Consider the following 25530-nt stretch of genomic DNA (forward strand, 5'->3'; position numbering starts at 1 on the left):
CCGCAGGCGGAGGTCCACCTTGCTGTCAAACGAGGGGCATGCACACGGTGGGTCGTGCGTGGGCTGCTCTTGGAGGTTCCGGGAGTGGCCTCGTACTTCGTGTTGGTGTGTGTGCTTGATCCTGGACCGGTAGACGGGCGCCGCAACAGCTCGGTGACTAGCACTGCTAGCTGTGCAGATACATGGATTTGGGCCTGTGTCTGTGGGAGTTTGTGCATTCTCCCTGTGGTTGCGTGGGTTTCCTCCAGGCGCTCCGGTTTCCTCCCACACCCCAAAGATGTGCTCTTAGGCTGATTGGTTTTACCAAATTGACACTATTCTCCCCTGAATCTGGCTAAGTCAGGGGTTCTATTTGTAGATACGCAGGGTAGAATAGGTGTAGGGTGATGCAGCGGCGCGGGCTTGTTGGGCCGAAGGGCCTGTTTCCCGTGCTGGGTTGTTCTTTGTTCTTTGTTCTTTGTATAAGCCTACTTGTGACAGTAATAAACAAACTTTAAAAACTTTGAATGTCAGCAGCGACACTAAGTAACAATTCAGTGAGCTCTGACTGAGTATTCCTCCTTCTCTACACAAAGTGACCAACTCATTCAATTCAAAGTAAATCTCAAACCTGGGAACCATCCAAGTCTGTTTTCCTCAGTGCTACACCATGCAGGCTATTCATTGGTCAGAGAAATTAACTGAGTTTATAACGAGTAAATACATATCTGTGTACCATAGTCTGGGTTTGAAAATAATTTAATTGTTAATAATTTAAGAAAGTGCTTGCATTTGTAACTTCCAGCACTTCACAGCCAATGAAGTACTTTTGAAGTGGAGTCACGTCTGCAATGTGTAGCCAGTTTGCACACAGCAAATTCCAAGATAATCTATTAAGAGTGATATTGGTTGAGGGATAACTATTGTTCCAGGACTCTGTGAAAACTTCCCTGCTCTTCTTGAGTTATACGAAGGAATTTTTTGTGTGCATCACAGGACAAATGAGGCCACAGCCACAGTTTAATATCTTATTTGAAATGTCCCTGCAGTGAAATGCCAGCCTAGATGTGCAGGTGTCTGGAGTGGCACTTGAACCCACAACCCTTCGACTTGAAGGCAAGAGTGCCATCATTAAACTGCAGCCAGTGACTCATCTAAAAGCCTCAGATGATATACTAAAATAAGATGCCAAACAAAGACCCATCTGCCTATTTAAGACAATGTAAAGATCCCTTTACATGCTTAGAGCAGGGCCTTCCACTGATGTCTTTGCTAAGGTTCAACTTACAAGCATTAACACTAAAACCGTTTGTGAAACTTGCTGTGTTCAAGTCAGCTACTGCATTTTCCTACAATTGCCAATAATTTGACTGTGAAACATTTTGGATATCTGAAGGACATGAAAGACTCAGTATAAATGCAAGTTTCTTCTTTCTTAATTATTAAATCACAATACAATATTGAATAAAGTAGTCTGTGGAAAAGGATTATTGTTACAGTAAAAGTCTTGGTTTGTACAGGTTAAACTTCCCTCTGATGTTGTTAGGTTGCCCACCATTTGGGGGAAAGCCAATCACCAGAGCTCAATAGTTGGAGGTGTGTAAGAGGTCGTTGGACTGACCAAATAACACTTTGTATTCACAATATTTGTATAGAAATGCAGAGTTGTATACGAGTTTGCTTCAGTTCAATATAACATTGAGCTCAGATCAAACCTACCTTTGCAGTTTGATCGACCACTGCAGCAGAGAACTGATGCCTTTCGCCGGATTTTGAGGTTGGTGGTGAACTGACAGCATTCACCATTGACCTCGAAGAAGACTGCCCATAAAGATCTGCCAATCTCTGTGGCATGGATCTCAATGTTCCAATGTTAATCCCATTCTGACGCCAACTCTAGGGGATCTTCAGCATCCAACAGCAGTGATCTCATCAAGCAAACTAAGCAGCTCAAAACTCTGATTATCCTTTAATTGTAATCGTTTTGCAAAGAGGAAAATAGGGACTAAGTTGAAATATTTTAATCCAATTTTTAAAAAATGTTTGAACAATCTGTGGAATTTCTTCGCCGTAGTTGGAGACATTTGACATTCCACAAATATTAAATAGGCTTTTTTTAGACTGGAGAGATTGATTAGGAGCAATTATGAACTTATTTTCCTTTAAAGGCAGGTGAAAAGCAGGGAGTAGCTGAGAAAGATCTGGATTTCCATGTTTAACATCACAGGTGCAGACATCAGAAGCAGATGTCAGAAGTTGCTGTCAGTTTTACAGTTGTAATGGTGGCAGGCACTGGCACTTTTGACCATTCTCAATTCTTAAAAATCCCAATCCAAATTCCTAACATGCATCAAGAATGAGAATGACTCCGAAGGTTGTGGAATGTAATTCAAGTCAGCAGTGAGAGAGGCTCAAGCTACATACTTAGCCTTTCCAGCCATTTCTTTTTAATACTTATGACTCACAGGGGGTGGGTGCAAGGGCACACAAGGTGCATAGTTACAAAGAACTGCACAGTTAAAAAACTCTCTTGGTCCTCTCCTATGTCTCTTTTGCTTCTGCAAGAAGAGGGAGAAATTCTCACCTACCACAGGAATTGTAGTGGTGAGGTCAGACCATGCAAAGGTCTGTTGACCTTGGGTGGGATTTCCCAACCATGGGGCAAGTGCAGCTGGAAAATCCCCCCTTCTGTGTCATAAAGGAATATTATCAAGTTTTGGGTGCAAGTGGGAAAGTAGAAGTTTAGTTCACAGTCTAGTGTGACCAGAGACATTCTGGTGATTATACAACAAGAACAACAATAAATTAAATTAATGCACTCCAGGGGAACATTATCAAACCAAATTTGATACCAAGCCATGTTAGGTCATATGTTAGATGTTAGGACAGTGGCCAAAATCAAAGTCAAACATCTCACAACAGGATAGAGAAGTGGAGAGGTTTAGGGAGTGAATTCCAGGGTTTGGAGACGAGGTAATGATGGAGTGTCACACAAGTGGTCAAGATTGGAGGAGGGCTGAGATCTCAGAAGGTGTCAGGCTGCAGGAGTTAACAGAGATAAGGAGTGGTGAGGCTGTGAAGGGATTTGAAAACAAGGATGAGAATTTTAAAAGTGAGGCCTGCTTGAATGGGAGCGAATATAGATCACCGAGCACGGGAATGTTAGGTGAATAGAACTTGGGGCCAATTAGGATATGGGCACAAAAGTTTTAAATAAGCCCCAAACGTTTCCTGCCTGGAGCATAGATGGTATAAATAAAACCAGAAGTCACAACAAAAAGAACAGTCACGTTGGAGAAAAAAGAATGCAGAGAGTCAGAAAATCTGCAATCTTACTGAATGGCACATGTACAAAGATCATACCACATCAAAACTGATGGCAGAGCATCTTACCAATGCAACCTAAAGTTTCTTCACAAGCTAACTTTTAATCCAGAATTGAGGTACATCAGTTAAATTACCAACACTAAGGTTACCAACAGCTGAATTGCAAATAGCTAGAAAGAATCACGGAAGCATAAATGCCACAAATGAGAATTTTCCCAATACATCACTCTGACAATGAGATCTGTGATCAAGATGTCGAAAAATATTAAGGTGCCAACCCTGATGTAGACAAATTAGACAGTGCTAGATATTTTAAACATGGGTGAAAGTAACATACTACTTTCAGCATCTGAGTGACCAACTCTATTGAATTCTGTGTAATTTTGATAAACAGCCACAAGAGATGAGGACTGACTGATAGGATCTTACTTTAAATCCTGAAAGCCCGAGCATATTAAAATAAAAGCAAAATACTGGAGACCTGAGATAAAAACAAGTGCTGGAAAATGTCAGCGGGGCTGCTAGCATCTGTGAAGAGAGAAACAATCGATGGCCCATAACTTCCTGGGAATAGCAACCACTGGCACATAGCCACTCTGTAGTGACACCCTTTGCTGGAATTCCAAAGCCCTTGTCTGATCAGGCCATCCTCACGCAGGCCAGGTGAAACAGGAACAGTGAAGCAGATATGAACTCCAGCAATGAGATTAAAAGGAGCAAAGTGGAGGAGGACATGCCCCCTTTTTATGGCACTAGTTGCTGGAAAGCAGATAAGTTTAAAGGGACCATTGAAGGGAAGATGTGTGTGTGTCGGGTTGGGGAGTGGGGTGGTGTGGGGGATCCTCTAGGGGGTAGGAGGTGTTGCATACTGGCTCAGTCTGGATCTTTAAAATCATTACTCTGAATTAAAAACGCTTTTTTTCCCCCTTCTCACTCTTACAGTGTAACTATCGGGGTAAAATTGGCAGAACCACCTGAAGTTAGCAGTTTAAATCACTTTGTCGTATGATTTCCAGTCCAGCGCAATTGTCATGGGAAAGTTAGCATTTCTGGACAAATCCTTATGTGTAAACTTCATGGAGGGATACCCCAGTGCATCATTAGGGTTACCCCTATGATGCAACACTGGGGAGCCAGGAAGTTATGTTTCAAGTCCAATATGTTGATTCTTCGGAACTAAGGAATTGAGAACATTTTCAAAAATCATTCTATTGTACTCGAAGCATTAACTTGCTGCCAGACCTGCTGAGTTTGTTTTACAGCACTTTCGGTTTTTGTTACAGTATTCTGTCTCTCAGAAGGCACCAGATCTTGTTGGAATAAGTGGCACTGACCACCCACTGGTGAACTGTCGATGTGTCTGTTCTGAAACAGGGAGAGTTGGCAGATTCATTTACAAGTGGGGCATCATAATTGGGCACAATTCCCTCGTCGAGTGTGTTACAATTCATGTAGAGAGTGATAATTTTAAAAAAGGATATGAATTTCCAGTGACAAACTCAAAGGATCGCAAAACAAGGCCTCACATTTTAAGGCTTCTACTGTAAAACATTGACTAAACGTTACTAAGTAAGCAATTAAAACACTAAACTACAAAAAAAGTAGTTTTAACTTCTTAAACAGAAAACCCCATGCTGCATTTATACATTGTACCATGCTGTCCGCAGATATGTAATATTAAGTTTAAAGTCCAACTCCTCCCGCTATTAACAGGATTCCTTCTGCTTTGCCAAGGTGAATTTTCCAGTGTCTTTTTAAACCATGTCGTAGTCAATCAACCCGTTGGGAATAATGGAAGGGGCTCCTTATTCCATCTGCTGATGCCCTGGAGTCCAGCCTCTCACAACCCTTGTTTCCTCAGACATGATTGCAGTCTCACTAGCCTTTTGCTTGGAGATTACCCAAAAATAGTTTTCTCTTATATTTCTGACACCTCTTGTGGTTTCTCTTTTCCTAACTCCTTCAGTCTGATTGCCTTTGAGAGTGTGTGGACTGGATTGCAGCCCATTGTGCTGGAAAACGTGACGGCCAGGCCCACTAATTTGTGGAAAAGGCCCTGCTTCATCTCCTGATGGTTGTGGCGACAAAACTTCCCCTAGTTAAGTCTCAGTGTAGATGGGGGGAATGGAGGATTCGCGGCTAACAGCAACAGGATGTCAATTAGGGTCATTGATGAGCCAGTTGACACCCATTATCCCTGAGACCACTGCAATTTTAGTGGTGGCTCAGGGATCAAGTGTGCACATCAGAGCTTTCCTGTGCCTTTGGAAGGCTACCCAGCAAGTTTCCCAGAATTGGGGTGGAGGGGCCCCTATTAGTTAGACATTCTGTGACCAATCAAGGGACCAGGAATTGGACAGGGGGTGTGGATGCTGAAAGCCACTCCCCCACCCTTGCCAGCACCTTATAACTCTGGCTTGCAACTCCTTCATCCCAACCTCACTAACCTTTGGTCTGAGGTCCCGTGGTGATCCTGGGCCTCTGGTGGATGTATTACCATGAGCAGCCACTGCTGGCACTGACAGAATGAGGGGCTGCCAGCCTCTGATTGTCTGGCAGATCTTGGCAGGCATTTATTCCACTGCTGGGCACTTCAAGTGCAACACTGGCTACTTGAGCACCTGAAAGACACTTGATAATGGTGGGCCTCACCCCAGAAATTCTCTGACCTGTGGGCAAGACTCCGATTGGCCCAATGAAATCCCTGTCAAGAGTCTGCAACAGTATGCTCAGTTGCCTTTGCCTTTGTGTCTAAATGTCAAAACTTGCACCTGACTTTGACTAAGTGTAGACCTAGGCCCCGTCCCCATAGAAACCAGATTACATGGGCTTGTCACTGTCCAAAATTCAATCCAATTTCACACCATCCCCCCAGTCCAATAAAACAAGCATAACATTCTTATAAAGCAGTCATAAAAATGTCTACATGCAATTCCATAGCGAGCAGTAAATAATGTCAGGATTGAGAACCCATGCTAACAACTTTCTCCCTTCCTACCTCAGATGGTGAGGGAAGGTATAAAGCCCATAACTTTTGTCCTGGTTGAGTTCAGGAGGGACTTTAATTTAATAAATGGAACTTTTTGGTCAATATGGCCCATTGCTATACTGGATGGGGGTTTTAATCTGTTAGACTATCAGGGAATTTTCGAACAAAAGATCTCGGCCAAATAAACAATGTGCTAATTCGCTCTGACACCTGATCCTTCCAGTGAGTCCTAATACCAGGAAGGTATTTAGCATGTTAGTGCTCTACCACCTTATGCCAGAGACTGATCGGATGTGGGTTTGACTCGCAGTTCATCATGTGGTGTGTTTCTAATTTCAACCTTGCCATTAGGAAATATGCCAAGTTGGGGCCAGACACACTTCCCCAGAAGGAATGAGGGGAAATCCGTGATCCAATCACCCTAGGCCATCTTGAGCATTTCCTTGACAGCTGTTTAAAGTGTCAATGCTGGAAGATTTGGAATCTGTTACCTACCTACCCTTTTGGCTGGATGAAAATATAGAAGCTTCTCTTTATATCCTCCGTCTCTTAAAAAATGAACCAGCTCATTAAGGGTATTAGTTAGTGTTGTACAATGCTGTGATTGCTTTGTATTGCTGCCCACCTGCTTTGCTCACACTCTAGTTTAGCTTTGCCCTGACTACCTTTGTGGAGAAAATCTACAACAAACAGTCACCTTTGTGCTTGAGCCATACTAGCCTGATAAAGCTACTGTTAAATGCAGGCAATGACTGAAATGTTCTGGCCTAAACCCAACCCCCGTGGTAATGTTAAATCGACACTGACTGTTTCAGTCCGGGCTGAGTAATTGGTTCCATTTGTGTGTTACTAACATGTCTTTCTGACTCGCAACTGTGTCTGTGCTAGCAGGTGGTAACTTAATACTGTGAATGCATGATTGGTTCTCAGACCAATTAGTTGCTTCGTTGTTCAGTGAAGCTAACCAGGGAAGGCATCACACTGGATGCAATGATCTGCTTTATTACTTCTGTTTTTCTCTTTGATTTTGAATGTAAAACATATATTAACAATGCTTATATTTTGTTTCTTTCTTACGCTGCAGCAATATGAACATCTTGAAGCAATTCTGAGTGATGCAGACAATTTCAGTGAAGAGAAACTTCTTGACTAAGCCGACAAGAGGCAGGCAGAAAGGAAGAAAATGTTGTATGAACTTTACGTGCCGGCACCTCTCTTCTCTCGCTCACTTTTAGAGTCTGAAATAAGCTGAGCTGCAGGCTGCCCTATCACAACTCTGATTGGCCAATGTTGAAGGTCAACTGTGGGACAAACTTCACAATTGTCTCGTTGTGTAGCAGGCAGTGCCGCTTATACTTCCCACAACACTCCCCACCCCCTCCCCGCTGTCCCCTACAGGCAACCCTCTCCCCAACATGTGATTCCAAGCCCCTATTTTTATTGTAGAAAAGTTTTTTTTTAATGTCAAATACAAACCACAAACTGATTTAATTTGACAGTACAAAGGATATGGTTGAATAGAATTAGTTTGAAGTGTGCTACGTTCCTCAAATCTTTCATATTAGTTTATAATTACTGTGCTGTAATTGTCATAGGTCAATATAAAAGTCAGAATCATTGAGCGATCAAAAATTGTTCGCATCACATGCTAACTTTTTGTCATTTGTATGTTCTAACCTATCTAAAGTGTGACATATATACCAGTTCTTAGGGTATGTTTTTATTTTGGGCAGCTGTGTTAATGGGGGGCGATGTAGAGTGAGTACCAAGTTAAGGATAAGGAAACACTTTGTTGACAGCTCAATCTGCCCCCTCTACCTTCTAGAACTTGTGCTGAGTCTTGGATACATTGCTTCTTGCCAAGAAGGTTCAGTGATTCATAAAAAGGGCAAGATAGATTGAATTTATTTGTATGATGGACTATAGGACCATGAGGCAACGCAGTATTCTGCAGCAGAGTGGACTAGCGCCACTGTTACAGTGTGACGTGTTCTGGTTGTGCTTTCCTGTAAATTTCCACACCTGCTTTTTGACTTTCTGGCTGGTGATGATGAAATGAGGCTGATGAATGAGAGTTTTTCCAGGGTTAGGCCCAGGTATTTAGGATGGGGAGGATCATGGTTATGTTGCCTTTTGGAGAAGTTAATATTGGGTTCTTTTCCTGTGATGTTATTGCTCAGATGGAATGGTGACACAATAATCTGTTCTGGATGTAGCATTCCAGGATATATATATATAGGTCACTGCTGAATGTCCTACTTGCTTCCTCCAGTTGTTGCCTGCAATAGCAGTGTTATGTCATCGATATAGATGCATTTCTGGGATTTGGTGCAGGGCATGCCCACCATACACATGTTATGAAAGGCTGCTGAGAACAGAAACTTGTATGATAGACCGTGGTTCAATATCTGTTCAGCTGGTCTTGCCACTAAGTGTGGAAATTACAGTCACCTATAGGGATTTTGTTAAGCCTAAGAATTTTGTGGCATTAAATACTTGTTGAAAGCTACAGGAGCAGGCATCCATACCAGCCAGTGATGCATTCCATGATAAGTCTATGAAGGCAGCTCTAGTTCTCAGTTTACATGTTTCTAGAACTCTGTCTCATGTTCATAGTGAACGCAAGGACTTGGTCGGCAAAGCTGCTTCCCTCTCTGAAGCCTGCTTACTCAGTTGGGAGGGTGTTTCTTAAGGTTAAGGATGAGCCATTCAACCACTCGATAGGGAAGTTGTTTAGCTCAGTGGACTGAATGGCTGGTTTGCAATGTAGGAAGATGCCAACAGCAGGGGATTAATTCCCACAGCAACTGAGGTTGTTCATGAAAGCCCCGCCTTCTCAACCTTGACTGAGGTGCGGTGATCCTTGGGTTAAATCTGTCCCTCAGAGGGCAGAGTAGTCTATGGTCATCTGGGACTATGGCGACTTTACCTTTTAGGTTAGATAGAAAGACAGTAGCTTTTGGAATCATGAGCTTGCTTTCCTGACTTTAGGATGGTGATGACTTGGGGACAATACCTGACTTCTGAGTTTAATACAGTGTAAAGGATGTTCGAGGCGAGTTTAACAAGCCACAAGTATTCTGTTTGGGCTGTGGTTCACAAATTATTCTGCATAGATGCTTTCAATCCCAGTGGCCTTCCCTGATGCGATGGCTTTCAGTGCAGTGTTCACCTGTGTGATATGAAGGACAGAAAAAGATGGTATGTAGACCAACTTTTGATATCTGGAACTTAAGCAGCTGTTGCACTCTACATTTGGTATCAGTGATAACCGCTGCCTTTGAGTTGATTGGCAGACAGGTTGCAATGGCATCTGCATTGACCTTTGGCACCTTCCGAGTCCACTGAAGTGACGCCAAGCTGGCGACATAGTTTTCAGAAGTTCCTGCTGGCGATGAGAAATCCAGTTTCTCAGTCATCTGGCTAGTACGGAAAAATCACAAGCAACTTTGACTTTCCAGAGTTGTAAGTCGTTATTGAATCTGCTTCCAACAGCACCACCATCTGAGGCCATTCATTCCAGCTCACAACAACTTGTGCATAGGTCTTCATTTTGCTTCTGGTTCTTTTGGACCATCAGACACTGGAAACAGTTTCTGCAAAACCACACTCAAATCCAAACACCGCTGTGAAGTCTCCATCTTTCCCCCAGCCCACCAACCCAATTGGCTGTGAGCAGAGCAACCCCAGCATCTCCAGTTCCTCCATGTTCAACCTCTCTCATCCCTTTAAATCTCTTCTGTAATTTCTCCTGGATCCCAACATCACCCCAAAGTGTGATGCCCAAGGTGAAACATCACTATGCAGCTGTATCTAATGGATGTTTTACAAAGAGTTTGTAAACTTCCCTTCTCCTGTACTCTATGCCTCCACCCATAAAGACAAGGACATCACATCCTCCCCCAAAAGCCTTCTCAACTTGTCCTACCACCTTCAAGGATGTGTGTACGATTCTTCATTCCTGCGACCCTTTCCTGCAAAAATTGCACATTTAGTTCATATAGCCCCTTCTCACACTTCCTACCAAAATGTCACTTTACAGTGCTCTGCATTTAAAATTTCTGCCATGCACCTGCCCACTTCACCACTCTGTCTCTGTTCAACTGAAGTCTATTGCCAAGAACAATTTGTGCACTGGTCTAAAACTGTGGGGGTGTTAATTTGTATTGTGCTGGATTGCTTGTCAGTTTATAATGCAAAGTAATAAATTGAAGGACTATCAATAGGAGAAAGTTGATTGTAAGGAAACATTATTTTTGTTAAAAATCTCAAAATGTTCCTTTCTACATTTTTGTCATTTTTATTTTTTGGAATGATTTTTCAGTAATTCATAGCATTAATTTGTGTTGTTTTTCCAATATTTGTGATGCAGCAAAATTAAATTAGTAAACATTGCTACTTTTTATGGTTTTGTTTTTTAAACTGCTAGTTGTTTCTTGTCCTCATTTCCTTGATTTTGAACATTGTATTTGTACGCATTGAGCAACATCCTCTCAGTGTATTTTCGTACTGTTGGTTGGTTTGTTTAGTGTTGTTTCTTTTGTGTTAGATCTTAAAAAATTAAACAGACAAGCTCATCAGCATACAAACTAAAAGTGCAAATAGAGAATGAGTCACCAGGCTCTATGGGACTGGTAGGAAGAGTATTACAGAGCACATATGGTGCATGGCCACTTCATTGACACCTCAGCAGTGTGTTACAGGGAAAAAAATGCACTTAAGCTGTATTGTGTGATACACTTGTGACGCATTTAATTCATCTCTTAAATTGCTCACACTGCTATTACTCATCAGTAGCAAATGTGTAACCAACAGAACCTTGCCCTAATATTATACAGCTCAAATAATTTCCAGTCAACCTGAGTTTGGACAATATTAACAATCAAAGTTTATTAAAGTTTATTTATTAGTGTCACAAGTAGGCTTACATTAACACTGCAATGAAGTTACTGTGAAAATCTCCTCATTGCCACACTCAGGTGCCTGTTTGGGTACACTGAGGGAGAATTTAGCATGGCCAATGAACTAACCAGCACGTCTTTAAGACTGTGGAAGGAAACCAAAGCACCCAGAGGAAACCCAGGCAGCCGAGGGAGAATGTGCAGACTCGACACATACAGTGACCCAAGCTGAGAATTGAATTCGGATCCCGGTGCTATGCGGCAGCAATGCTAATTAATGGGCAACTGTGCATTTAAACTTAAAACTTTACATGCTCACAATTGCATTTCACTGAAATTTCAGTGACAGTTGTCAAGGACTTAGAAATGTTGAATTCTCTGAGTAACTATCAGCTGCTTTGGTAACAAATGCATTGAAAGTTATCTGGGCTTTATTGTTTTGGATTGCTTGCACCACAGGATGTCCTACACATTTGGGTTACTGTGTACATTGTCCTATTCGCACACACATTTGCAGATCACTATAGCACTTGGAAAAAATTGCAGATTGAATTGTCCTACATGATGCTTAAGCTTAGCAACAAGGTTAATGCTGAATAAAATAGAACAATAGTGTTATACTGCCTTAGTAATAGACAGTATGAACCAGGAATGGATGGGTCAGAGGCAACCACTCAACTGGATTCATGCATTCAATACTTTGACCATCTCTCTGATCCAAACCTACGTGTTCTTTGAGGTAAAATTTCTTCCTTCTGCAATGCCCCTCCCCACCATGAACAGCATTTTACAGGGGCTGGATGGGCTCACAGCAAACCACCACCCGCAGATTGCAGCTATTACTTGCTGTGGACAGGCTAAATAGGCAGCCAGTGGGACTTTGGCTCCTCTCTGGGGTGGAAAGCCTCAATCCCAGGAACTGCCTGCCAATTGGATTGGCCAGTAAATCTGGCAGTCCCAAGACTGCCACTGGTGGGCACTATCGGAACAGCAACTAGGCCCAAGAAGGTTAATGGATCTTGAAGGAAGTTAACCTGGGATCTTTGGCAGGGAGGGTTTTGGGTAGTTTAGGGAACGGGCGTATGGGGTAGAACTGATGTGTTTCTTGGAGTAGGAATCCCACTGATGCTAAATGCGAGGGTGTCCCAAAACCCAGAAGGGGAACTTGGAACGTTAGTTTTTAGCGGACTAGAGGGACTATAATACAATACAACACTATACTAATGGCAATACACACGCAATAATAAATGAAGGTATGTCTTTGTACCTGTGTTTCCTGAACTTTGAGATGCTTCTTGTTTCCAAACTGCATCCAATATCATTTAGCAGATAATTACCATGAACCAATTATTTGACTACATTTGAAAAAAACAGCTTCCGTTTCAGCAAAAGCAAAATCTTCTCAGCTGGAATTTTGTGATTTTTAACCTACCACCTTTTAGCAATAGTTTGTTTTCGGGGAAACTGTTTTCTGCAGTTGGGTGTGGTTGTGATGGTAGCTGCTGTGTGTGTCTTTCTCCAGTTATTGTGCAATGGCTATATCATTCCTAACCTTTCAAAGGTTAGTCATGGCATGAATCAATTGCAGCCTCCCGGACTACAGTTTGCCTAGCATTGCAACAAGCCCACAGCAGACGCCATCTCTCTGGCCCTGCGCGCAACCCTGGAACACGTAAATAACAGGGACACCTATGTCAGACTCCTATTTATCGACCACAGCTCAGCCTTCAACACTATTATTCCCACAATATGCACCTCCAAACTCTGTGGCCTGGGCCTCGGCACCTCCCTCTGCAACTGGATCCTGAACTTCCTAACTCACAGACCTCAATCAGAAAAGATTAGTTCACAACACATTCTCCATGATCATCCTAACACCAGTGCCCCACAAGGCCGTGTTCTCAGCCCCTACTAAATTCCTTATACACCTACTACTGTGTGGCCAAATTCCCCTCCAATTCGATTTTCCATCTTGCTGATGACACCACTGTAGTGGATCGGATCTCAAACAATGATGAGACAGAATATAGGAATGGGATAGAGAATCTGGTGAACTGGTGCAGCAACAATAATGTCTCCCTCAATGTTAACAAAACAAAGGAGGTTGTCATCGACTTCAGGAAGCGTAAAGGAGAACATGTCCCTGTCTACATCAATGGGATGAAGTAGAAAGGGTCAAGAGCTTCAAGTTTTTAGGTGTCTGGATCACAAACAACCTGTCCTGGTCCATTCATGCCAATACTATAGTTAAGAAAATCCACCAACGTCTTTACTTTCTCAGAAGACTAAGGAAATTTGGCAAGTCAGCTACAATTCTCACCAGAGAATAAAATAGATGCAGCATAGAAAGCATTCTTTCTGGTTGTATCATAGCTTGGTGTGACTCCTGCTCTGCCCAAGACCGCAAGGAACTACGAAAGGTCGTGACTGTAGCCCAACTCACCACGCAAACCAGCCTCCCATCTATCGACTCTGTCCACACTTCCTGCTGCCTTGACAAAGCAGCCAGCATAATTAAGGGCTTCAAGCAGCCCGGACATTCTCTCTTCTATCTTTTTCCTTCAGGAAAAAGATACAAAAGTCTGAGGTCACGTACCAACCGACTCAAGAACAGTTTCTTTCCTTCTGCTCTCAGACTTTTGAATGGACTTACCTCACATTAAGTTGACCTTTCTCTACACCCTAGCAATAACTATAACATTACATTCTGCACTCTCATTTCCTTCTCTATGAACAGTATGCTTTGTATAGCGCACAAGGAACAATACTTTTCATTGTATGTTAATACATGTGATAATAATAAATCAAATCAAATGTTACCAACACTGTGGGCCTGACGTTGAAGGAAGGACCCTGAAAATCGCAGGGGAGGCCCAAGAGCAGCCAATAGCCAACTGCAGGGTCAGGATGCCCTGAGCAAGTAAGAGTCCAAAGCACCTTTATCGAGTTGACATGTCTCAAGTGAATCTAACATTCCCCACAGCATTGCAAATCCCAAAAGCTAAGCATGTCCTCTCCCTTCCAGGATCATCTCCTGATGAGGATGGCCCATCTGGAGTCGCACCCCCACATCCAACCCCTCAGAGCACCCCTCACCATGGCTCCAGAGATAACACTGAGTTCTTGTTCCTGCTTACACCTGCACCATCCAGTGCAGATACATGGACCTAAGTGGGATATGTTAGCAGTGAGGCCTTTGTGTTGAGCACCACACAGCTGCTGCTGCCCAGGCGAGCTGACAGTTGGAGGACTGCTGGCTCCCAGAAACCAGCTGATACAAAGGCAGATAACGATCTTATAACAAAGCTCATCCCAGCACTGTTAGTGATGCAGAAGCAGAGCATGCGTATCAGGAGGGGATGTCTGGAACCTTCTGCAACCACAAAGTCAGTTGGAGGAGTCCACCAGCAGGGGATGGTACCAGCAATGCGTGCAATCCACGCCAACACTGAAAGGTTGGTGGCTGCAGTGTAGAGCCTGGAGCAAGAGATACAAGCAATGTCTGACAACAAGCAAGTGTTGGCTCACTCTGTGCTGTCCATTGCTGAGGGCCAAGACAGCATGGTCAGCATGCTTATCGGCATGTCAAAGGCCCAGGAGGAGATGATAGAAGCACTCCAGAAGTTGGCCCAGTCACACTGGACCATGGCTGAGGTCATTGCCCACATTTCTCAGACTACACAGGGCCTCCAGGACTGGCATCACCTGATGACATTGAGGCATCTGGAACTCACTCCAGCAGCCCCCCCATCCTATGGAGTGACCCAGAGGCCACTGGGAACCCTGAGGCACAGCCAGAGCCTTTCCACCAGGGACTCTGACATTCTCTAGCCCTTCTGAATCCCCTCCTCCTCTTCTGAAATTGGCACATCCACTAGAATTCAGGAAGAACAGAATGACACGGTGCCACCAGCGACACCTGAAAGTCAGCCAGGCCCCCCCAAGCCCAGGGCCTCAAAAGGCCGCCCATCTAGGACATCATAGTCCCAAGGATGTGGTATGCAGTGGTCTGCCTCCACTTCCAATGTGCAGTCCAGGAGAACACCTAGAAAGAGCAGAGACCTCGGAAAGTGAAGACGTTACAGGAGCACTGAGTTTGTGCAGATGAAGTATAGAATGGTTAGTTAATTACCCCCTTTGAGATGGACATGCCCATCAAGAAGACAAAAAAGTTTTTAAATGACCACTTATCTCCTAGCTTCTTCTCAAATGTCTTGCCGTCAGGTCCCTGTTTTCAATAGTATCACCAAATTACACCCATGTGGCATCTGGCAGAGCGGGTGAGCAGATATCGCCTGGCCGCTGCATCTGGGATCAATCCCATTAATTGGATTGAACTAAAATATTTGCATCATTTTCGGATTGTCGCCTGCTCAGCGAGAACCTAAGCGGGGTGGCTTGGGTGAATTTCGATTTCCTTCATGCTCATTAGGAATCCTGAGTTTTGGCTGGTGCTCCATTCAGCGGGGCGTCAGGATTCCCACCAGCCGCCAAACAAGGTCAATGAATCTCCCCATGAAGTGAGGCAATGTTCACCAAGGTTCTAGGGCCTTCTCTGTAAGCTGTACTGTACGAGGAGCACAAAAATCAAAATTCCCTTCATCCAGCCTTCTACTTCAGGGAAAACACGTGTTTTATTACTTAGCATCTTCCCTCAGTAACGTAAATTGAGAGCAGGAACTTAGTTGAGTTGGGGATTAAACCTGCATTCCTTCAATCTGGGTTTTCACTTTTAAAAGTCATCCTGACTATTTATGACCAGCATGGTGGCACAGTGGTTAGCAAAGCTTTCTTATAGCAGCAGAGAGCCAGGTTCGATTTCTGGCTTGGGTCACTGTCTGCACATAGGACAACACAGTAGCATGGTGGGTAGCACTGCTGCTCCACAGCTCCAGGGACTTGGGTTCAATTCCCAACTTGGATCACTGTCTGTGTGGAGCTTGCACGTTCTCCTTGTGTCTGCGTGTGTTTCCTCCGGATGCTCCGGTTTCCTTCCACAGTCCGAAGATGTGTGGGTTAGGTTGATTGCAATGCTAAAATTGCCTTTTAGTGTCCTGAGATGTGTAGGTTAGATTGGTTATTGGGGGGATTTGGGGATCGGGCCTGGGTAGGATTGTGGTCAGTCCAGACTCTAAGGGCCAAATGGCCTCTTCCTGCACTGTAGGGTTTCTATGATTTCTATGATGCTCCCCGTGAGTGCCTGGATTTCCTCTCACAGTCTGAAAGGTGTACTGAATTGGTGCAGTGGCCGTGCTAAGTTCTCCCTCAGTACAACCGAGTGTGGTGACTAGAGGATTTTCACAGTAACCTCATTGCAGTGTTAATGTAAGCCTACGTGTGACTAATAAATTAACTTTGAACTTTATTTTTTATATTCCAAAGAATATAGGAACAAGCATGGATCAGTCACCTCCACATGCCGGGTCACCATTCAGTTAAATCATAGTTGATCTTTACCCCTGCTCTATTTTGCTCCACGTCCATTGATATATTTGAGGTGTAGATTATCATTTCAGATTAATTAACCGCTTTCTTTTTGTAACCAAAGAAGAAAATGCTGGAAAATCTCAGCAGCTCTGGCAACATCTGAGAGGAGAGAAAACAACTGACATTTCGAGTCCAGATGACCATTTGTCAAAGTTAAAAGGTATAAAATGTGAGAGATATTTATACTGCAGGGTGAGGGAAAGAAAGATGAGTCATAGCCACAGAAACCAGGGGAAAGACTGCTAATGGCAGTCCATAGAAAGAATAAAGGGTGTGAATGGTCAAACGGCAGAGAAGCTGAAATCAGAAGGTAAACTGTGACAGATGAAGTTGTGGGGGAGGGAGGGTGGGAGAGAGGTAAAATTGAGAAAAGGGATGAAAGGGGGAAGCAAATGAGGTGAAAAGGTAAGGAAGGGGGGATAAAAGAGAGAGAAAGAGTCGGGGGAACGAAAAATAAATAAAGACAATAAAGAAATAAAAAGTAGAGAGCAGTTAAAAATTAATGAAATGAAATCAAAGGAGTTAAGGTGGGATAGAGCTCATCATCTGAAGTTGAATTCAATGTTGATACCAGAAGACTGTAATGTGCCTAGCAGAAGATGAGATGCTGTTCCTCCACTGGAGCTTCACTGGAACATTGCAGCAGGCCAAGGACAGACCTGTCGAAATAGGAACAAGATTGTGTGTTAAAATGGCAAGCAATGGGAAGGTCAGGATCCTGATTTTGCTGAGCACCTTTGGTCTGTGCACAGCGATCATCCGGTCTACGCCTGGTCTCAACATGGAAGAGACCACATTGGGAGCAGTGAATGCAATAGACCAGAAGAAGACTTTCATTTTGGATATGGGTTTAGTATGAAGCACTCTTGATGCAGTTCTAGAATTCTCTAGATGGAGTATTGTAATGATGCACGCTACAGATTTTGTCAGGAATACAACGGGATTTTATTGACAAGGAAAAACTGTATAGAGGCCAGCAACCCACCAGCTGCCCCAGCCACTCCATGTCAACTATTTGTCTTCAGAATGTCTTCTGCCTAAGGTAGGTCTCCATCCCCTAGTGTGATTACTCATTCTTAGACCCAATTGTTCCCTCCAGCCAGGTGACTCTCTTCTGCTGTGTTTCCCTTAAAGGAACAAACAATCATAGGGACTGGGTTCGATTCCCGGCTTGGGTCACTGTCTTTGAACAGTTTGCACATTCTCCCCATATCTGCGTGGGTTTCCTTCGGGTGCTCCGGTTTCCTTCCACAGTCCAAAAAGGTGCAGGTTAGGTGGATTGGCTGTGCTAAATTGCCCCTTAGTGTCAGGGAGACTAGCTAGAGTAAATGCGTGGAGTTATGGGGATAGAGCCTGGGTGGGATTGTGGTCAGTGCAGGGTCTTTGGCTGAATGGCCTCCTTCTGCATTGTAGGATTCTACTTCAAAATTCCTTGCAAAGAATTTTTGGTGTCTTGACGTTGTAAAATATCCCATATAAGTGGCACTTCTTTCTTTCTTAAACTTAAACATTGAGTATGAAAACAGTTGTAGAGACGAACACTGAGCTCTTTGAATAGTTAGAGTTACTTAACAGCATAAACAATGGAAGCCAATTTAGGGCATCACCATAGTTACATTTTAATTGGATCACTGACCATTAAATTAAATTTGATGATCCAATGGCCTCCTTCTACACTGTATGATTCTATGATCTATGACCTAAATTTGTGAGATTAATCTAGGATTAAACTCGTTCGATTACTAACAAGTCAGTAGCATTAAGTTAGTAGCTAGTCCATTGGACAGATTAAAGTCTATATGTTGGTGGCTATCATTTTTCCAGAGTTTATGCTTCTGGGATATTGAGTTGATGAATCTCTATTGTTGCTGGGATTATTTTATTCCACTTGAATCCTTCTCTCTGGCTTAAATCACTTTGCAAATAATAAATTGTATTTCACATAGCAAAGTTAATTATCACCTTCTTTGATCTGTAGTAACTTTTACAATTAAGTGACATGCTGGAGTTTTGTGGCTCAGTTGGCAACGCTACTACTTCTGAGCAAGGCTGTTCTGTATTCACCCAGAACTTGGTGGCCATGGAAGAAGCATCCAAGACATGGTTGAAGCAGACTGGTAATCAGCACACTAATATTTCCATTCTATTCCCATAGGAAAAGAGATGTGTGAAGATGCAAACAATGAGTGGCAAGTTTCTTTTTATCTGTTATATTTTGTTTGATAAAAAGTGTTGAAGTTTTTTTAATATGTTAAAGATGCTAAATAAATACAGATCGTTGGCCTGAATTTTCAGCATGGCGTCCTAGTGTGAGCAGTCGGACTGGAAATGGATGTATAATCCACTCCCACCTGCAAGCAGGAGCCAATGCAGGTTGGCCAATAACTGCTGGCCAGTGTGAAATGTGCTCAGAGAGAGGCTCAGCCCAGCTGGCAGGGGTGGAAAGAGGGTGGGCACCAGGAAGGATGTGAGCAGGGAATTTAAATGTAGCTCCTGGAAGTCTGTGAGTGGAGCCTCAGGGAACTAGTTAAGATATCACAATATTTTGGTCACCTTTCTTTCTTTGGAATGCTGCTCCCATACACAAATGGCATTCTTGCCCAGAACCTATGCCAGGCATAAGAGGAATGCCAGACCCAATTTGCTCCCTATCATGAATTTGCCTAGTAACAACAAGGCCCAGAATTAACAAAGGGAGTGATGGGATGTAATCTACCTAGCAACAAGGGAGAATTTGCCAGCAGCCCACATGCAAAGGGGCCGATGAAATCTATCCTGTTCCCAGTAACAAGATTAGCAGACATCTAGATAAGATCAGCTGTAAATAGCCCTATCATCAGGAAGCAGTTTACTGAGATGACTGAGAGATTAATGGAGGCACACAGATGCTAAATTTCAAGAATCAGGAATATAAGAGAGACAGTTAGCCCAATAAATGGTGAACAGAATCAAAAAGAGCCAGGGGCATAATTGTCAACTCCTGCAGAAGCAGACAGGCCAGTTTAACATCTTACAGGAAGGCCAGATTAAACGTCACAGAGGAAAGCTAGGGTACCCTCTAACTGAAAACCAGCTAACAGCAGAGATCCTTTTACAGTCTTACAACTAAGTTAATGCAGAAATCTTTGTAAAGGCAGTTTACCTATCTTCACTGAACCAGGCAAAGACACTTCCCAAACTGAATCATCCTCCTGGTATTGTGTGATAACCATAAACTGGATTTAACGTCTAGATTTGTTTAAAGTGGATGTTGTTAGGGGAACAGGAAAGTCTTACTGAGTTCAGGTTTCAGGGATATAGTTTGTAACAAGGGGTAATTTCTAGATGAAACTGAGTATGTGTATTACTCTGGTGATTATATATCTTTAAAATTATAGTACTGTTTCTATTTGTCTGACTCTTGTAGACATACACATGACAGGGACATTGAGGGAATGGAAGCCATCTCTATTGATAAAGGCTCCTGGCTCACCCATTGGTGCCTTTATGGGCACTCGTGTTCAGTCAGTGGCTCTCTGGATGTGGGGGAGTCCTGCAACTGGAGCAAATACTCAGGCTCACTCTGCCTGGATAGCCTCATTACCCTAAGGTGTATGAAGGTACAGTGACCAGTTTGATGCAGTTGTTGGCAGCCATTGGAGAACCCACATAGATCTCCTACTGCCCTTCTGCCTGCATTTCTGGTAACATAGACTCCAACCCTGGGATGTGCCTGAGGGTAAGTAGCCTCCTGGCCCTCTCCTCCCCTTCTTTGGAGGTCTCTCTAGCAGGGTGGGCAATTCAAACTTGTCTGAAGATGATTGAATGGGATTATGTACTGAAGGGGCCTCTCAGCAGAGAGCCTCTACAAATGCTGAGAACCTCCAGAACACTGAAAAATGCTCTTTTTAAAAATTTAGTTTCAGGATGTAGGCATCACTGGCCATGCCAGCATTTATTACCCGCTCCTAGTTGCCCTTCAGCAGGTGGTGGTGAACTGCCTACTTGAAGCACTGCAGCCCTTGAGATGTAGTTACACCAACAATGCTGTTAAGGACCTTTTTATTGACTTTGTAGCAGCTGAATACAACTGAATGGTTTACTAGGCCATTTCAGAGAGCGTGGAAGAATCAACCACATTTCCTTGAGTCTGAAGTCACATGTCCAGGTAAAGACGGCAGGTTTCCTTCCCTAGACGACATTAATGGACCAGGTGAATTTTTATGAAAATTGCAAATGGTTTCATAGTTGCCATTAGGTTTATAGGGCGGGATTCTCTGATCACACCCAGGCCCACCCCCACCCTGCTGCAATGAAAATGTAGAACTTGGTGCTCCAGCCAAAACTCCATTCACTACAGCGGCACCAGAGAATCCCAGCCGCGGATGAGGTCAAAGGTTTTTAACATAATTCCAGATGTTTTACTGAATTTTTGAATTCCACTGTCTGCCGTGGTAGGGTTTGATTGCTAACTTCAAGACTTTCTCTGCTTCATGTCCCCTGCATTTGCTGTATTATCTGAATCTTCATACGCAGCTCATAGTTAATGCTGGTATCACAGATTTCAGAAACATGCATTGCCCAGAAATAAATGATTTGAAAGCCAGAGCTTTTGTGTCAGAGATAAAGAAAACTCTATTGCATTTCATGCAATATAACATAACCTCCCAACCCCAGAGCATTATCCCGGGTCTCTGGAATACGAGTCCAGTGACAACATCACAGTATCACTGCCTCCCCATTATCTGCAAACAAACTCCAACCACTCAGAGCTAGACTCCTACCTACTCACCTTTCTGAGATCCTGTGTGCCTTATAACCCATTCTGGATATAGAATTCATGATAAATGCAAAGGCTTCCAGGCCGAGTGACCCATGTGCCAAGGGTAAGAGCACATGGACCACTCAAAATCAGAGACAACTGCTCTTTAAATGGCCTTAATTGACGTGGTTCTGACTTCAAGTTGCGCCTGTTGACTGAACTATTGCAAGACATGGCAATGACCTCAACAGACCTGCCCCACATCATCATGCCCCATTTCACATTCCAACATGTTAGTCACGTGCCCACCCAGTGCACAATATTCTGTCCAGTGTGTTGTAACTGCATTGCATTGCCACACAATTGGACTTCCATAATCTCTTGCTCCCTTTCTGATATATTTAATCCTTATAACGTTATCTTTTTGAATCCCAGTAATGGTTACTGTAGAAGAAAATTAGTGAGGCCAAACAGCAGTTCCAAATACAAAACAAACCAAGTGTATTTTCTTCCAATGAAACAGTGAAAATCTGCTGAGAGATGTGCCAAGTGCCACCATATATACCTTAACTTCAAAGAAAGCCACCATTGTGTTCAATAGACCAATTTGGGTGATACACATTCCTGGAAGATTTACTCCCTAGCTGCTTGATCTTACCTTTTACAAAAAGGCCTACAAAGGACTCACTAAGGGCAATGACGACTTTATTTCCCATTGATGAACTATCTCTGGGTCTGCACCTTAAAAAGTGGCCTTCCATCACTAGTACTGAATGTTTGATTTATTGAAACTAGCTTTAGAAATTATAATTGTTTTAATTAAGTTTCCTAGCCTCGTCCCTGCAGTCAGTTTAATGACTGAATCCATTCCATTATGGGCACAAAAAGCTAAAACTCTTTTTTTGATGTCTTGGTCAAGGAAAGATGGGATAATGTTTCTAATTGCCAACTTCAAGAGCTTCTCTGTCCTCTTCCTTCATTATATTATCCAAGTCATCATACAGACTCAATTGGGCCATAATTAATAATGGTATCATTGACTTGACAAACATATATTTCCCAGAAATGAGTGATTTGAAAGCCAGAGCTTTTGTGTCAGTGATAAAGAAAAATTTATTGCAGTTTATGCAGTATAACATTATTTGGAAGGAACGTTTGATAACTAGCATCAACCTCTAAGATTGTAACTGAACAGTTTTGATAATCGCAGTTGGAAAAAGCAAAGCCTGAGAATTAGCAGAGTTGCAAAATTGCATTATTATTTCAAGTGCTGAATCACTGACTGTTAATGTATTGTGTAGGCTTTGTTTTGCTAAATTATGTCTATAAATACTTTTCTTTCCATGATGTGACTCTTTGCGATAGAGGTGGCACAACTTGCTGAGATTATAAAGCTGTCAATGATGTAAAAGTGAAAGGTGTTTGACAGCAGGATACTGGTACCAGAGAGTCCAAAACAGGTTCGCTGACTTTTCCTACTAAGTTTCTCATACAAGCAGATGGAAAGCGCATGAAGGCTTTTGAAAAAAAAAATCAGTGAACTGTTAAGACAGTTTGGTTCAGGACTTTTAAAAAAATTGCTGAAGAAATGTTGGAGACAAAATGTGTAATATATGGCAAAAGCATACTTTTACATTTTATAACACGGGATTTTCTCATCATTTTTGCCCAAATCATAGTTTAAAGTCAACATGCAAACATTTTCAAGGGTGAGTTCTGGGACAGGCACTACAATGGTCAGGCTTTCAATTCAATCACAACCTGGGTTCATCCATGTGTCTTGACTGATACTCTGGAGGAATCAACATCTGAAAGCATAGACCCCCATAACCAGATGAATCCTTCACCCAGATGAATCTGTCAAGAACTTTGTCCTGCCTCTAGTGGCTGCTATGTTCCTGGGACACATCCTTCAAAGAGTAGTTTAGGTATTATCCTCAGCCTCTGAACTGCCTCCAAATTTGATAGTGTTGATTCTTGAAGTCACAGCCGGCAGACAGCTCCACAGGATGGCTGCCTGTTCCCTTCAAACTTAATTGCCGCTCAGATCTTGTCTCCTTTAAGTTTCCGTCATCCCATACAGCAGTTGTAAGATCAGGAAAATCTGATAATTAGTTCACACACACCCAAACGCAAAATACTGCGGATCCTGGAATCTGAAACAAAAACAGAAAATGCTGGGAAATCTCAGCAGGTCTGACAGCATCTGTGGGGAGAGAATAGAGCCGACGTTTTGAGTCTAGATGACTTTGTCTGATAATTAGCTGTCTAATGACCTTAGTGACCTATCCATCACTCACCTGTCTGCTACTGATCTGTTCTGCTGTACACTGGGAGTATCTGAATGTTATTCCTACTGACTTTCTGTTCCCTTCTTTTCAATGCACCATTTCCTCATTTGGCTGGCTCCCTCAAGTCCTTCACTTAAAGACATATTTTAAAAATTCCATATCATCACACATATACAATGCATTTAAGTTACATGAGGAACAATTCACCAAGCTAAATGTATTTCCATTTGCCTGTGTTTCAATCTTCAGCTATTCTGTATTTTTCAATATTTCACTCCTGGTCGGGATTTTGCAGAACAATGGCGGTCCTGCCCCCAAAATCTGCTGGCTAATTCAAGTCAGAGGGGTCAGCTCCTCAATCACAGCAGTGCCACTGGGAGTGGTGGCCATTGCTGGGACTGCAGGAGGCTAGGACCAGCCACATGGAAGAGGGCCAGGAATGAAGCTGAGCTTGTAGAATTTGTTGAGGCCAGTGAGGAAGTTCCCAGTGGGGAGGGCTGGGGAATGGTCGATCGTGAAGATAAGGAGGGAGTCATTTCATAGGGTGGCAAAAGGATCCCTTTATGGGCCACATGGAGTGTGAGCAGGTCATTCTGCACGCTAAGTCACACAGAGGCTGCCATGTCTACCTGTCAGTCTCCCCACATTTCAATGTGTCCACCCTTGCTGATAAAATACCAATTGCAAAGGATCGAGCTCCTTAAGTGGCCCTTAATTGACCAGTTAAGTCCCTCAATTCAACTGAGGGAGTAAGAGATGGCACAAAGAGGGAGACAATGTCTGAGTATGACATAGACCCAGTGCACAGTTGGGAATTTGGTTCAAGCGGTAAGTTTTTTCTGAAGTTGAAATGAAGGTTAAGAGTCAGGTATTAACATAGAACTTTCAAACGGCAAAGTTAGTGAAATAGCCCAGTTAAACAGAGAGCTGCCTGGCTATGGTAGTTAGCAGTCAATCAGCTGAAAGTAGTTGCCTTGAATAATTATTGTAATAGAAAGATAAAGACATTGCAATTTGGGAATGAGACACCAGTGGCTATATAAAAGCCAGCAGAAACTGCATGGAGTAAAGGGATAATACAAAAATAATATGGACCAAATGCAATGTTGGGAACCTTGTTCGTGTGGGAACTTCTGCTGCAGATTGGAAAAGAAGTATTCTGTTGACTATTCATTTCCATGATCCTGTAAGTGTAGAAAACAGAAATTTTGCTGGAAATGATGGATAACCTAGAGACAGTTTCAAAAATTTGAAATTAATTGAGATAAATATTAATTAAAATATAAGCACAAGCAAGACTAAAAGCATAAATTAAAATTTGATTAGGAAAATAAATAATGAATAAATAGCAATGCTATAAGGATGACAGAGCAGATGATGTGTTACAGCTCTAGCATGTCAACAGCATTCCCAAACCTGGCTGAGAAGAAGACCCACTGAGACAAGGTAGCTTTGGTGGAGAATATTTATTGGCTATCACATAGCTTATATGTCTGTTCTAACATCAGGTAACCAGTGTTGGCTGATTCTCTCCTTCATGTACACATGAGTATAACTAACTATTCAATATCCAACACCAGTTCACCTTGATCTGGTTAATGTGATCTACTGGATCACAACATGCAATATCTTTATATTTTGAGATGCACTGCAATGTCTTTTTGCACAAAGAACAGTGAGAATCTTTAGATACACAGCCCTTTGTGTGTGTTTTGGCCTCTGGATTTACTTTTAACTGGCTTAGTTTTCTTAAAATTATGTCCTCTTGCTTTGAGTTCCCAGGAGGGAGAATTTAATTCCTATTTAACGTTCTAA

At 42.8% G+C, this 25530-nt stretch overlaps 1 protein-coding gene across 1 annotated transcript in view; it reads left to right on the forward strand.

Moving 5' to 3' along the window:
- Positions 1–10689, forward strand: part of ccdc82 (coiled-coil domain containing 82) — a 72419-nt gene extending 61730 nt beyond the window's left edge. Inside the window, exon 8 of the mRNA XM_080196961.1 lies at positions 7380–10689. Within this exon, the coding sequence (XP_080053087.1) occupies positions 7380–7448 (69 nt within the window). The 3' untranslated portion in view covers positions 7449–10689. The remainder of the gene's footprint in view (positions 1–7379) is intronic.
- Positions 10690–25530: the final 14841 nt, after the last annotated feature.

Source organism: Carcharhinus amblyrhynchos, chromosome 10 (assembly GCF_965287045.1).
Source record: "Carcharhinus amblyrhynchos chromosome 10, sCarAmb.v2.hapA, whole genome shotgun sequence".
In the NCBI taxonomy this organism is placed as follows: Eukaryota; Metazoa; Chordata; class Chondrichthyes; order Carcharhiniformes; family Carcharhinidae; genus Carcharhinus; species Carcharhinus amblyrhynchos.